The sequence below is a fragment of the Engystomops pustulosus genome, chromosome 8 (assembly GCF_040894005.1).
Source record: "Engystomops pustulosus chromosome 8, aEngPut4.maternal, whole genome shotgun sequence".
Classification (NCBI taxonomy): domain Eukaryota; kingdom Metazoa; phylum Chordata; class Amphibia; order Anura; family Leptodactylidae; genus Engystomops; species Engystomops pustulosus.
The window spans coordinates 16448438-16464635 of NC_092418.1; the positions used below are offsets into that span (position 1 = coordinate 16448438).

A 16198-nucleotide genomic window follows, 5' to 3' on the forward strand; every position below is an offset into this window, starting at 1 on the left:
TAGAGGCTGCAGATCCATGGAGGAAGGATCTTGATGACCAAGCAATGGCTTTGTTGGATGGCGAGGGCCCAGCCTGGCTCCTGATTTGCTGTATGTATGGCCTGTATTTGTATAGGGTAAGTGTTGTCTCCGGCTATAAATGGTGCCCTGCACTTTGTGTCCCTTTATATCTGCCTGGGAGCCTCCGCCATCAGGGACTGTCCAGCTGGATTAATGATCAATTCCCCCGACCTGCTCAGAAGTTCCTTGGAGTCAGCACTTCCAGCGGTGACCGCTCCGCTCCTTCTCCCTGCTTTCTCCATTCCGTGCTGGGAAGAAGCAGGACGCAAGTCATGGAGCGAAACGTCACCGTAACACTGAGCCCCATGGCGCAATTCAACATCTCCGATATTATTGTCATCGTGGCTTATTTTGTGCTCAACGTGGCCGTGGGCATCTGGGTAAGGAGTCACTTTTATCTAAATGGGATTTGGTGGTTGGATGTGATCTATTGCTCCCTGTTATCAGCCAGTTTCAGGTCATTGTCAGGCAGTTTCGTTGCCAGTTTTAAAGTTTATGACTATGTACAGTAAAGTTTGCAGGAATTTTGCAACATGTCTTGCTTTACGGCTGACAACTTTTGTTGTCATCTGTCATGTGCTGGTGTCCAGTGGTTTAGTATTCCAGTCCCTGGTATCCAGTCGTTCAGTATTTCAGTCCCTGGTGTCCAGTGGTTTAGTATTCCAGTCCCTGGTGTCCAGTGGTTTAGTATTCCAGTCCCTGGTATCCAGTGGTTCAGTATTCCAGTCCCTGGTGTCCAGTGGTTCAGTATTCCAGTCCCTGGTGTCCAGTGGTTTAGTATTCCAGTCCCTGGTGTCCAGTGGTTTAGTATTCCAGTCCCTGGTGTCCAGTGGTTTAGTATTCCAGTCCCTGGTGTCCAGTCGTTCAGTATTTCAGTCCCTGGTGTCCAGTGGTTCAGTATTCCAGTCCCTGGTGTCCACTGGTTTAGTATTCAAGTCCCTGGTGTCCAGTGGTTTAGTATTCCAGTCCCTGGTGTCCAGTGGTTTAGTATTCCAGTCCCTGGTGTCCAGTGGTTTAGCATTCCAGTCCCTGGTGTCCAGTGGTTTAGCATTCCAGTCCCTGGTGTCCAGTGGTTTAGTATTCCAGTCCCTGGTGTCCAGTGGTTTAGTATTCCAGTCCCTGGTGTCCAGTGGTTTAGTATTCCAGTCCCTGGTGTCCAGTGGTTTAGTATTCCAGTCCCTGGTGTCCAGTGGTTTAGTATTCCAGTCCCTGGTGTCCAGTGGTTTTGTTTTCTATTATAAATGGTCTTGCATATTATCTCCTCAGTCCCTGGTGACTAGTTGCTTATCACCTCAGTCTTTAGAGTCTGGAGATTCTCGAGCTCTAGTGGTCTAGTATTCCAGTTTGTAGTCCCTAATGATTTACAATTCCAGTCCTACATGTACATAGCTTTATTAATAAGTTTCTGGTGTCTAGGGATGTAATATTCTAATGGTTCACCGCCCTAGTCCCTGGTGTCCAGTGCTTCAGTATTTCAGGCCCTGGTGTCCAGTGGTTCAGTATTTCAGTCCCTGGTGTCCAGTGGTTCAGTATTTTAGTCCCTGGTGTCCAGTGGTTCAGTATTTCAGTCCCTGGTGCCCAGTGGTTTAATATTTAGTCCCTGGTGTCCAGTGGTTCAGTGTTTTAGTCCCTGCTGTCCAGTGGTTCAGTATTTCAGTCCTTGGGGTCCAGTGGTTCAGTATTTCAGTCCCTGGTGCCCAGTGGGTCAGTATTTCAGTCCCTGGTGCCCAGTTGGTCAGTATTTCAGTGCCTGGTGCCCAGTGGTCCAGTATTTTAGTCCCTGGTGTCCAGTGGTTCAGTATTTCAGTCCCTGGTGTCCAGTGGTTCAGTATTTCAGTCCCTGGTGTCCAGTAGTTCAGTATTTCAGTCCCTGGTGTCCAGTGGTTCAGTATTTCAGTCCCTGGTGTCCAGTGGTTCAGTATTTCAGTCCCTGGTGTCCAGTGGTTCAGTATTTCAGTCCCTGGTGTCCAGTAGTTCAGTATTTCAGTCCCTGGTGTCCAGTAGTTCAGTATTTCAGTCCCTGGTGTCCAGTGGTTCAGTATTTCAGTCCCTGGTGTCCAGTGGTTCAGTGTTTTAGTCCCTGCTGTCCAGTGGTTCAGTATTTCAGTCCTTGGGGTCCAGTGGTTCAGTATTTCAGTCCCTGGTGTCCAGTGGTTCAGTGTTTTAGTCCCTGCTGTCCAGTGGTTCAGTATTTCAGTCCTTGGGGTCCAGTGGTTCAGTATTTCAGTCCCTGGTGTCCAGTGGTTCAGTGTTTTAGTCCCTGCTGTCCAGTGGTTCAGTATTTCAGTCCTTGGGGTCCAGTGGTTCAGTATTTCAGTCCCTGGTGTCCAGTGGTTCAGTATTTCAGTCCCTGGTGTCCAGTGGTTCAGTATTTCGGTCGCTGAAGGCCTCTCCTTTGCTGTAGGACATAGAAACCTGCAACTTAATATCTTGTATAAATGTCCTCGAGTCGCCTCCTGTTGGCTGACGCTTCCTTCCTCTTGCAGTCGTCGTGTCGGGTCAGCAGGAATACGCTGAGCGGATATTTCCTCGCAGGACGGAATATGGCCTGGTGGCCGGTGAGTGTCCACATTCCCATCTGTCCCCATGTGGTTGCATCTCGTCAGTACAGTGCAGGGAGATGAATAAGTATAATTACAGGTCATGGAAAGGGTCAACATCCTAAAATGTCCTGGGAATTACAAGGAGAAGGATTCACTCGGATTTGTGTCATGGATTAGTTGGAGCTTTTTACCTTTTGAAACCTATTCAGCTCCTTACAGCAGAAATCTGATACCCCAGAGATGTCATCCGATTATTACCCCAGTCCCTGGTGTCCAGAGGTATAATTACCCCAGTCCCTGGTGTCCAGAGGTATAATTACCCCAGTCCCTGGTGTCCAGAGGTATAATTACCCCAGTCCCTGGTGTCCAGAGGTATAATTACCCCAGTCCCTGGTGTCCAGAGGTATAATTACCCCAGTCCCTGGTGTCCAGAGGTATAATTACCCCAGTCCCTGGTGTCCAGAGGTATAATTACCCCAGTCCCTGGTGTCCAGTGATTTGTTACCCCAGGTCCCTGGAGTCCAGAGCTTTATTACCCCCAGTCCCAGGTGTCCAGTGATTTGTTACCCCCAGTCCGTGCTGCTCAGACTCCTGGGAAAGCTGGGTGAGTTCCAATGTGCTGATAACGTGTTCTCTGTGTTGTCTCTGTAGATTGGCGCCTCGCTCTTCGCCAGCAGTGAAGGCTCGGGGCTGTTTATCGGGCTGGCGGGCACCGGGGCGGCAGGAGGCATCGCTGTGGCTGGATTTGAGTGGAATGTAAGAGATTACATGGATAAGTTATAGAAACTCAGGAAAGTTTTGGCCTCTGGATTTGGAGCTGAGCCTCAACCATCTGCCCCTTACATTACTGCAGCGAGCACAACCCCAGGCCAACACTATACTGTAGTCACATCCAGAGCTGCATCTTACTATTGTGAAATTAGAGCCAATGATAGGTGATTATACATATTACAGCGGTGATTATATATTACAGGCCACATACATACTACTGGCCCTGGCCTGGATCTTCGTCCCAGTTTACATCTCGTCGGGGGTAAGTACAATAATAGGGGCCATATACATCTTATAGTACAACTACCTGACATGTCTTCATGTTAAATTTCATCACACTCCATTCACATCCAAAGCTGCATTTACATGTCTGCCATTTATTTGTGTGCCTTTCCAGCACATGTCATCAAAGACAACTATAAGGCGCTTGAAGGCTGCTCTGGTGGTGACTGGAGTATGTCACAGGGAATGTCATTCTTCACTATTACCTGTATTATACGACTGATGTCTCACTGCCACCCGCTGGCAGATTGTGGGTACTGCAGGAAAATTTTTGGAGAAAATTTCTCTAGTTATTTAATGCAGATGTTTACATTTCTCATCTGAATTAATAAAGTCACCCCACAAAATAAAGTATAAATGATGTGTACAGAACCAGGTGACTGTGTTGTGTCTTCCCTTAGATTGTCACCATGCCAGAATATCTACAGAGAAGATTTGGAGGAGAGAGGATTCAGATGTATCTGTCCGGACTGTCCCTTCTCCTATCCGTCTTCACTAAAATCTCTGTAAGTACCTGATGTACAGGGAGAATACACACAGTGATGTCACAGTACAGGGATAATACACACAGTGATGTCACAGTACAGGGATAATACACACAGTGATGTCACAGTACAGGGATAATACACACAGTGATGTCACAGTACAGGGATAGTACACACAGGTATGTCACAGTACAGGGATACTACACACAGTGATGTCACAGTACAGGGATAATACACACAGTAATGTCACAGTACAGGGATAATACACACAGTAATGTCACAGTACAGGGATAATACACACAGTGATGTCACAGTACAGGGATAATACACACAGCGATGTCACAGTACAGAGATAATACACACAGCGATGTCACAGTACAGAGATAATACACACAGTGATGTCACAGTACAGGGATAATACACACAGTGATGTCACAGTACAGAGATACTACACACAGTGATGTCACAGTACAGAGATAATACACACAGTAATGTCACAGTACAGGATAATACACACAGCGATGTCACAGTACAGGGGTAATACACACAGCGATGTCACAGTACAGGGATAATACACACAGTGATGTCACAGTACAGGGGTAATACACACAGCGATGTCACAGTACAGGGATAATACACACAGTGATGTCACAGTACATGTATAATACACACAGTGATGTCACAGTACAGGGATAATACACACAGCGATGTCACAGTACAGGGATAATACACACAGTGATGTCACAGTACAGGGAGAATACACACAGCGATGTCACAGTACAGGGATAATACACACAGCGATGTCACAGTACAGGGATAATACACACAGCGATGTCACAGTACAGGGATAATACACACAGTGATGTCACAGTACAGGGAGAATACACACAGCGATGTCACAGTACAGGGATAATACACACAGCGATGTCACAGTACAGGGATAATACACACAGCGATGTCACAGTACAGGGATAATACACACAGCGATGTCACAGTACAGGGATAATACACACAGTGATGTCACAGTACAGGGAGAATACACACAGTGATGTCACAGTACAGGGATAATACACACAGTGATGTCACAGTACAGGGATACTACACACAGCGATGTCACAGTACAGGGATAATACACACAGCGATGTCACAGTACAGGGATAATACACACAGTGATGTCACAGTACAGGGATAATACACAGCGATGTCACAGTACAGGGATAAAACACAGTGATGTCACAGTGCAGAGATAATACACACAGTGATGTCACAGTACAGAGATAATACACACAGTGATGTCACAGTACAGGGATAATACACACAGTGATGTCACAGTACAGGGATAATACACACAGCGATGTCACAGTACAGGGATAATACACAGTGATGTCACAGTACAGGGATAATACACATAGTGATGTCACAGTACAGGGATAATACACACAGAGATGTCACAGTACAGGGATAATATACACAGTGATGTCACAGTACAGGGATAATACACACAGTGATGTCAAAGTACAGGGGATAATACACACAGCGATGTCACAGTACAGGGATAATACACACAGCGATGTCACAGTACAGGGATAATACACACAGTGATGTCACAGTGCAGAGATAATACACACAGTGATGTCACAGTACAGAGATAATACACACAGTGATGTCACAGTACAGGGATAATACACACAGTGATGTCACAGTACAGGGATAATACACACAGTGATGTCACAGTACAGGGATAATACACAGCGATGTCACAGTACAGGGATAATACACACAGTGATGTCACAGTACAGGGATAATACACACAGTGATGTCACAGTACAGGGATAATACACACAGTGATGTCAAAGTACAGGGATAATACACACAGTGATGTCACAGTACAGGGATAATACACACAGTGATGTCACAGTACAGGGATAATACACACAATGATGTCAAAGTACAGGGGATAATACACACAGTGATGTCACAGTACAGGGATAATACACAGTGATGTCACAGTGCAGAGATAATACACACAGTGATGTCACAGTACAGAGATAATACACACAGTGATGTCACAGTACAGGGATAATACACAGTGATGTCACAGTGCAGAGATAATACACACAGTGATGTCACAGTACAGAGATAATACACACAGTGATGTCACAGTACAGGGATAATACACACAGTGATGTCACAGTACAGGGATAATACACAAAGTGATGTCACAGCACAGGGATAATACACACAGTGATGTCACAGTACAGGATAAAACACACAGTGATGTCACAGTACAGGGATAATACACACAATGATGTCACAGTACAGGGAGAATACACACAGCAATGTCACAGTACAGAGATAATACACGCAGTGATGTCACAGTACAGGGATAATACACACAGTGATGTCACAGTACAGGGATAATACACAGTGATGTCACAGTACAGAGATAATACACAGCGATGTCACAGTACAGGGATAATACACACAGTGATGCCACAGTACAGGGATAATACACAGTGATGTCACAGTACAGGGATAATACACACAGTGATGTCACAGTACAGAGAAAATACACACAGCGATGTCACAGTACAGGGATAATACACACAGCGATGTCACAGTACAGGGATAATACACACAGTGATGTCACAGTACAGGGATAATACACACAGCGATGTCACAGTACAGAGATAATACACACAGCGATGTCACAGTACAGAGATAATACACACAGTGATGTCACAGTACAGGGATAATACACACAGTGATGTCACAGTACAGGATAAAACACACAGTGATGTCACAGTACAGGGATAATACACACAATGATGTCACAGTACAGGGATAATACACACAGCGATGTCACAGTACGGGGATAATACACACAGTGATGTCACAGTACAGAGATAACACACACAGTGATGTCACAGTACAGGGATACTACACACAGCGATGTCACAGTATAGAGATAATACACACAGTGATGTCACAGTACAGGGATAATACACACAGTGATGTCACAGTATAGAGATAATACACACAGTGATGTCACAGTACAGGGATAATACACACAGTGATGTCACAGTACAGGATAATACACACAGTGATGTCACAGTACAGAGATAATACACACAGTGATGTCAAAGTACAGGATAAAACACACAGTGATGTCACAGTACAGGGATAAGACACACAGTGATGTCACAGTACAGGGATAATACACACACTGATGTCACAGTACAGGGATAATACACACACTGATGTCACAGTACAGGGATAATACACACAGTGATGTGACAGTACAGGGATAATACACACAGTGATGTCCCAGTACAGGGGTAATACATACAGTGAGGTCACAGTACAGAGATAATACACACAGTGATGTCACAGTACAGGGATAATACACGCAGTGATGTCACAGTACAGGGATAATGCACACAGTGATGTCACAGTACAGGATAATACACACAGTGATGTCACAGTACAGGGATAATACACACAGTGATGTCACAGTACAGGATAATACACACAGCGATGTCACAGTACAGGATAATACACACAGTGATGTCACAGTACAGGGATAATACACACAGTGATGTCACAGTACAGAGATAATACACACAGTGATGTCACAGTACAGGATAATACACACAGTGATGTCACAGTACAGGGATAATACACACAGTGATGTCACAGTACAGGGATAATACACACAGTGATGTCACAGTACAGGGATAATACACACAGTGATGTCACAGTACAGAGATAATACACACAGTGATGTCACAGTACAGGATAATACACACAGTGATGTCACATTACAGGGATAATACACACAGTGATGTCACAGTACAGGGATAATACACACAGTGATGTCACAGTACAGGGATAATACACACAGTGATGTCACAGTACAGGGATAATACACACAGCGATGTCACAGTACAGGGATAATACACACAGCGATGTCACAGTACAGGGATAATACACACAGCGATGTCACAGTACAGGGATAATGCACACAGTGATGTCACAGTACAGAGATAATACACACAGTGATGTCACAGTACAGGGATAATACACACAGTGATGTCACATGTAGGTATGATGATCTGTAAAGCGCTGTGGAATATAATGGCACTATATATAAATTGAGATTTATTATTATTAGATAATACTTTTCTGTGTCTTGGCTTTTTGTCTGCATCGTGACAGCGATGAGGTGTAATGTAATACATCATGCAGATGAGGGGGTCACATAAACGAGGATTAGATACACAACAGGATTATTGATTATATACTTAGATACACTGCTCAGCAGCCAGTATCACACGACAGGCTTAGATACACCATTTATCTACAATATGTTGAGTAACATTACTTGAGTGAGGATACAGCACTGCTCAGGTCAGTGACACTGTATCACATATAATAAGCTCAGATACACTGTATCACATATAATAAGCTCAGATACACTGTATCAGGTGACCATCCCACAGTCACATACATTAGCAGCCAGTCTTTGCAAGTGTAACCCCCTGTACTACCAGCTCCCACCACAATGGGGCGCCGCAGGACTGCTGCCATCCTTGCTGCGTGGTGACTTTACTCTTGGCTAGAAATCCCATAAAATCCTAATGATGTTTCTCCAAAACACTAATTAAATTGTGGTTTACAAGCGAATCCTGAGCTGCGCTCACAATCTCACTATTGTCTCCTGTGTACAAATCCTCGAAGCACCTCAGGAAAGATGACTGAGCATTTATCTATGGATGGCTGATAACAGGGAACAATACCCTGTAACCATTTTCTTTTATGGTCGTGCCCCTTTAAGAGCTGCTGGGAGTTGTAGTCCTGCTGGTGACACTGGTGTTCACCTCACACACGGCTCAGCTGCTCCTTTGATCTGTTTGACTGTTTTGGGGGGTACCGCCTCACGCCCTGCTGTGGCATTCACCGGAGTCTGGGCACACCCGTCATATATCTATTGTATCCTCTGCCGTGCAGACAGGTGCAGACTGTATTCATGGGCCACAGCCATTATATTACACAGTCACGGGACATTCCCATCATAGGAGACATGTAATCACTAGAGATGAGCGAGCACTAAAATGCTCGGGTACTCGTTATTCGAGACGAACTTTTCCCGATGCTCGAGTGCTCGTCTCGAATAACGAACCCCATTGAAGTCAATGGGAGACTCGAGCATTTTTCAAGGGGACCAAGGCTCTGCACAGGGAAGCTTGGCCAAACACCTGGGAACCTCAGAAAAGGATGGAAACACCACGGAAATGGACAGGAAACAGCAGGGGCAGCATGCATGGATGCCTCTGAGGCTGCTTAATTGTACCATTATGCCAAAATTATGGGCAACAGCATGGCCATGACAGAGTGACAGAATGAAGCTAGATAGCATCTAAAACATCCAATAATTGACCCTGACACTATAGGGGACGGCATGCAGAGGCAGCGGCAGCAGCGGCAGGCTAGAGAGTGTCATGGCGACATACCCTAAATGGACTCAGGCTTCAAACCAATGGGTGGCAGAGAGGAACCAAAGGAGGTGAGCAAGAAGCGCTCAAATAATATCGGTACATGATAAAAGTTTGCCAGTATATTTTGTGGATTACACAGCAGGGTGGCGACAAAGTTAACATGGAAGCCATGAAAACAACCCAAAATTCTGCCTGACACAGCTCGTTTGATAAGGGGACCATGTATGGAGGCAGTGAACTAGTAGTAGATTAAAGGTGCTGCAGTTAAAACTATGTTAGTTGGATCTTGGCATGGAGCTGGCGCTCCGCTGCCAGGCGAGCTTTCGCCAATCCAAGCCCCTGTCTCTAGGCTACTCCCCAAACAGCACTTCTAAGAACCTTTTGTATAAGATCAAGTGTAGTAGCGTTCTTATAAGTTTAGGATATGCCGGGTGAGGGGAATGTAAACAGATGCGCAAGAAGCGCTGAAATAATATCGGTAAATGGTAAAAGTTTGCCAGTATATTTTGTGGATAACACAGCAGGGTGGCGACAAAGTTAACAAGTTTGATGTGGAATCGATGAAAACAACCCAAATTTCTGCCTGACACACCTCGTTTGATAAAGGGACGATGTATGGAGGCAGCTATATGGACGACTTTTGGAGGTAGCAATGGAGACAATGTGTGGAGGCTGCTATGGAGACAATTTAATTTGGATAGCGCCTGTATGTGGCAGTCCCAAAAAGTTTTCAAACCAGAGGAGCAGGTAGGTGGCCCTCCAGAAAAATGAAATAGATTGAGTGCCTGTATGTGGCAGTCCCAAAAAGTTTTCAAACCAGAGGAGCAGGTAGGTGGCCCTCCAGAAAAATGGAATAGATTGAGTGCCTGTATGTGGCAGTCCAAAAAAGTTTTCAAACCAGAGGAGCAGGTAGGTGGCCCTCCAGAAAAATGGAATAGATTGAGTGCCTGTATGTGGCACTCCCAAAAATTGTTTAAAACAGAGGACCGGGTCGGTGGCCCTCCAGAAAAATTAAATGCATAAAGTACTATAGCTAGAGCCAGTGGGCCCTGTCAAAAAATAGCCAGTTTCCTCTGCTTTACTGTACAAAGAGGAGGAGAAGGAGGAAAATGAGGAGGAGGAGGAGTGGATAAATTATTCAGGTTGAGCTTCCTTCACCTGGTGGAGATTGGAAATGATGAGAAATCCAGGCTTTATTCATCTTAATAAGCGTCAGCCTGTCAGCGCTGTCAGTCGACAGGCGTGTACGCTTATCGGTGATGATGCCACCAGCTGCACTGAAAACCCGCTCGGACAAGACGCTAGCGGCAGGGCAGGCAAGAACCTCCAAGGCGTACAGCGCCAGTTCGTGCCACATGTCCAGCTTTGAAACCCAGTAGTTGTAGGGAGCTGTGTGATCATTTAGGACGATGGTATGGTCAGCTACGTACTCCCTCACCATCTTTCTGTAAAGATCAGCCCTACTCTGCCGAGACTGGGGACAGGTGACAGTGTCTTGCTGGGGTGACATAAAGCTGGCAAAAGCCTTGTAAAGCGTACCCTTGCCAGTGCTGGACAAGCTGCCTGCTCGCCTACTCTCCCTCGCTACTTGTCCCGCAGAACTACGCACTCTGCCGCTAGCGCTGTCAGAAGGGAAATACTGTTTCAGCTTGTGCACCAGGGCCTGCTGGTATTCATGCATTCTCACACTCCTTTCCTCTCCAGGGATGAGAGTGGAAAGATTTTGCTTGTACCGTGGGTCCAGGAGAATGAATACCCAGTAATCGGTGCTGGAATAAATTCTTTGAACGCGAGGGTCACGGGATAGGCAGCCTAGCATGAAATCTGCCATATGCGCCAGAGTCCCAACGCGCAAGAATTCACTCCCCTCACTGGCCTGACTGTCCATTTCCTCCTCCTCCAACTCCTCTTCTTCTGCCCATACACGTTGAACAGTGAAGGACTCAACAATGGTCCCCTCTTGTGTCTCGCCAACATTCTCCTCCTCTTCCTCCTCCACCTCCACCTCCTCCGATATGCGCTGAGAAACAGACCTGAGGGTGCTTTGGCTATCAACAAGGGAATCTTCTTCCCCTGTCTCTTGTGACGAGCGCAAAGCTTCCGACTTCATGCTGATCAGAGAGTTTTTCAACAGGCCAAGCAGCGGGATGGTGAGGCTGATGATGGCGGCATCGCCACTGACCATCTGTGTTGACTCCTCAAAGTTACTCAGCACCTGACAGATATCAGACATCCACGTCCACTCCTCATTGTAGACTTGAGGAAGCTGACTGACCTGACTACCAGTTCTGGTGGAAGTTGACATCTGGCAGTCTACAATCGCTCGGCGCTGCTGGTAAACTCTGGATAACATGGTCAGTGTTGAATTCCACCTCGTGGGCACGTCGCACAACAGTCGGTGAGCGGGCAGTTGGAGGCGGCGCTGCGCTGCCCTGAGAGTGGCAGCATCTGTGCTGGACTTCCTGAAATGCGCACAGATGCGGCGCACCTTCGTGAGCAAATCAGACAGATTGGGGTATGTCTTGAGGAAACGCTGAACTATCAGATTTAACACATGGGCCAGGCATGGCACATGTGTCAGTCTGCCGAGTTGCAGAGCCGCCACCAGGTTACGGCCGTTGTCACACACAACCATGCCTGGCTTCAGGTTCAGCGGTGCCAGCCACAGATCAGTCTGCGCCGTGATGCCCTGTAATAGCTCTTGGGCGGTGTGCCTTTTATCGCCTAGGCTCAGCAGTTTGAGCACCGCCTGCTGTCGCTTAGCGACGGCACTGCTGCTGTGCCTAGAGCTACCGACTGATGGCGCTGCAACATCCCCCACCGGGGCCTAGCCTTTTCTTGGGGCCTGGAGACAGCCTGGGCCCGCAGTACCTGAGTGGCTGGCGGTTGCGGCCTAAGCACGCTATTGTCACGGTGCTTGGTATGGGGAACCGGAGGGCTGTCCTACAGCCTGGCAGGTCTCCAGCAGGGTGGTGTTGGCAAGAAATGATGAGGGAGAGGCTGCTATAGCGGATCTCCCTGGGGCAACCCTTTGGTGTCTAGAGTGTAAGTCTCTGTGTGGTGGACAGGGTGCCGGTGATGATGGTAGTTGTAGTAGCAGGGACCAGACGGAGGCAGAGGTTGAACAAAACAACTTACAGTTCTTTATTGGAACCGCAGGAACTTCAGCAACATGCCGTGAACAAAGTGATGGAGTGCTGGAGAGGTACTTGGAGGGAGCCACAGGAGTAGAGCACCAGCCTGGATGCAGATGGCAGGCTGGGCGGTAGCTGTGTCCTAGTAGGATGCTTCAGCTTGTTCTCAGGGGCTTCAGGTATCACCCTTAAAGGTAGGATGATACCCCTTTCCTCACTACACTAACTCCTAGTTCCACTCTTCAGAGGCAGGGGCTAGGCTCTTCCTGCTCTGGTCTGGTGTGCTAAGGGTACAGACTCCTAAAAGCCTGTACTGGAGAGACTCCAGTCTCCCCCCTGAGCTACAGCTCAGCTAGCTACTAGCTCCTCACATTCTACTCATCTCCTCTAGAACATTCTGGGCAAGGGGTTTTATCATCTCCCCTTGGTCAGGTGGTGGCTGCTCCTCCAATTACCTCTCAGCTTACAGAGACAGGATGCAATACATGTGATTGGTTACTAGACTCTTACATCACACAGAACAATTAACTTCTGCCTTGCCAGGCAGGATTAACCACTGCAATGTCCCCTGTGTTATGTGATGACATGCTGTGGGGCTCATTCGCAAGCACTCCTTCGCCATTGCATCGGCGAGGGTGTTGCATACCCCGGGGGCAATTGAAAGAGCCGCCCTCGGCTCGACTATAGATATTTTGGGGCACAGAGGGGGCTAGGGGCACTTCTGGGAAGTGCAGGCTATGTGAGGTGTAGGGACAAACCGCCCATGGTCCTGGAGACAGGCACCTGGGTTGGTGTCGGACTAAGACACATATATGTAGATGCGAAGTAAGACAGTTGGTCGCTAACGCCATTAAACCGAACTGTACAGTAGGAAAGGTGTGGTGTCATGTCCTGTAATCCACTCCTTGCACCAAGGCCTGTATATTTGTTATGTAAACACTTCTTCCCTGGCGACAAATATATAATGTGTATATCTGCATTGCATTAGCATATGCGACACGAGTACCACCTGACGTCCTTACCCATAGTATGAGTGGCATCCAGGTGCTATCTTTGTAACACCCCCGGTCCCCGAAGGACCCGCAGTTTACGGACTACCCCCATGTGCAAACCTCGGTTTGGGGATTAAGGTAACAGTCAGTGTTTCACACAAAAGACGGTCCGACACAGCCACACTACAACCTGTAAAGCCTAAGAAAGGGTTAATGCAGACTACTGGCATATAGACAGTGTGCAAACATATTGTAAGCTCACATTGGCTTAGGAGCTCAATGGGTACACATCTTAAACGTTACAAACGTTACATAGGTAGTTAGGCTACTCAGGGTAGCAGGGTCAAATGTCTCTTTACCTGGAAAGGAAAGGGCATAAAAGTGCAAACATAATGTCCATACCTAAGAGGGAAGGCATTAAGTGCAAAATAGTAATAAATTACATGGCAACTTTTCCTCAAGATTGGCAACAGTCTCTCAGAAGGTCTCCAATAGGAAAGTCCATCTTCTGGGCACAGCCCTTGATGTGGGGAAAAGTGCAATAAAGTTGCAAAGGGTCTCCTCTATATGTAGAGGGACAGTGTCCTTTGGTAGGAATCTCTTGACTGAGATAAATAAGGGTAAGAGTCTCAGGAAAGTCTCTGGCTCTATAGGGTTGGAAAAAGCAAATATACAATATGTACACTGGACAAAGTACCTGAAGAGGGCTTTCAGCCCATCAGGGGTTACTCGGCATCGCTGAGTTCAGCAAAGACAGGATCCGGCTCCAGCAGGGAATCCTGTACATCCTCAGCGGGAGTAGGTTCCGGCTGGGGACACCCGGTGGCAGTAGCGGGTACTGCAGGTGCAGCAACATCCTCCTGACTTTCAGGGGGAGGAGCGCTGTCGCCCGGGATGTCGGCTGTTCCAGCCGGGGGCTCAACTGAGCCAGGGACCACAGAGGGGTCCAGTAGTACATAAATGGGGGCCTGCGGCAGCGCCGAGGCTCCTTCCAGCTCCGGTTCTTCCGGGGCCAGGTCATCACCCCATTGGTAACCAGCAAGGGGAGATGCGGGCCTAGACGGAACCTCCGGACAAGGTTCGCTAGCCGGGATGTCTTCTCCCACAGAAGAACCACAGGACCTGGCAAGGCTCCCGGCAGGGGAGACAGGGGGGGTGGCACCCTGGATCATGCCCGGCCCATGGATGGCAATGGGACCCGTACTCACAATCACCGTGGACGGAGCGTTCACATGGGTCACCGCCTGGGGACTCGCAGCCGAGGAGGAAGAAGTGTCTGGAGATTCCGGCCACTCGTCGTCCTCGTACGGGAAGTAGCGGTCCTCATCAGAGTCGGGGATCCGGATCACACCAGCCGCCCAGGGTCCGCGGGGCCCCTCTTGCAGGGAGAATTCGATGCACTCGCCTGGCTTCAGGTTGTGCTGACTCTCCGGCAGATCAGGCCTCTTGACAGACAGGCGGGGTATAAATACTTCCCGTCCGGTGTAGTCCTGGGTGGCGAAGCCATAACCACGCTGCTTATCGAAGAACCGGACCATGCCGGTGGTGCGGTTCTTCTCCACCCAGGCTCCAGCTGCAGAGCGGCCGGCCATATACCGCTGGGCCTCCTTCTCGCGGCGTCGCTGTTCTGAGACCGCGTCTCGAAGTCGCTGGCGGACGGCCTCACCTCGGCCTCGAGGCTTTGGAGGGGCCGGTGCTGGGGCTCGTGGCTCCGGTGCAGGCTCGGATCTCCGTGTTGGTCGTGCAGGTGCCGGAACAGGAGCAGGAGCAGCCGGAGGATCAGGCACCGTCTCAGCAGGGCTAGCAGGCCTCGGAGCAGGTGGCACAGCAGCAGTAGGCCCAGGCGCTGGCTCGACAGGAGTCGGGGCCTCCCCACGTGGCGCCTCCACGTGGGCCCGCGGTACCGGCATGGCAACCGGGAGAGGCATGAGGATCCGCCCGGGATGTAGCTGGTACTCCGTCACCGTTTGGACATACCTCCTGGTGACGAAGGCTCGGGTCAGTCCTCGATGCAACCGGTGCCCAGCAAAGGGCCTCCGGACCGGCTGCGCGGAGACCAGCACCATGGTCTCGAAGATCTCATGAAAGTCTGGACGCTCCACAGAAGGAAATGGCGGAGGACCCCACATGGTGTCGACCTCACAGTCCAAAATCCGCATGAGTTCTGGCGTTTCTCTGAGGCGGGGCAGGAAGTCCGCGTCGCGCCAGGGGGAGGAGTCCAAGTTCTTCCCGCCAAGAGCTGTGGCGGGCTCTAATTTTTTCTGCGCCACAGGAGGCGGGGTTCGCGCCCTTCGCGCGTGGGTGGAGCTTGGTGTGTCGTCTGGGTTTCCCGCCAGTGAAGATTTTGGCGGGCTGGAATTACTTGCTGCGCCACAGATTCTGTGAGGTAAAATCTCGATGTAGCAGAGCTGGTACAGTTCTTGCAGGGATTAA

At 48.6% G+C, this 16198-nt stretch overlaps 1 protein-coding gene across 3 annotated transcripts in view; it reads left to right on the forward strand.

Moving 5' to 3' along the window:
- Positions 1-16198, forward strand: part of SLC5A10 (solute carrier family 5 member 10) — a 106544-nt gene that overhangs the window by 6372 nt on the left and 83974 nt on the right. The window contains exons 1-5 of one of the 3 annotated variants that reach the window (XM_072119909.1): positions 202-440; positions 2547-2618; positions 3255-3359; positions 3577-3636; positions 4058-4162. In XM_072119909.1, coding sequence (XP_071976010.1) covers positions 333-440; positions 2547-2618; positions 3255-3359; positions 3577-3636; positions 4058-4162 — 450 coding nt within the window. In that variant the 5' untranslated portion in view covers positions 202-332. Of the gene's footprint in view, positions 1-201; positions 441-2546; positions 2619-3254; positions 3360-3576; positions 3637-4057; positions 4163-16198 lie in introns of those variants that run through there. The other 2 variants (XM_072119907.1, XM_072119908.1) reach the window with 2 other exon arrangements.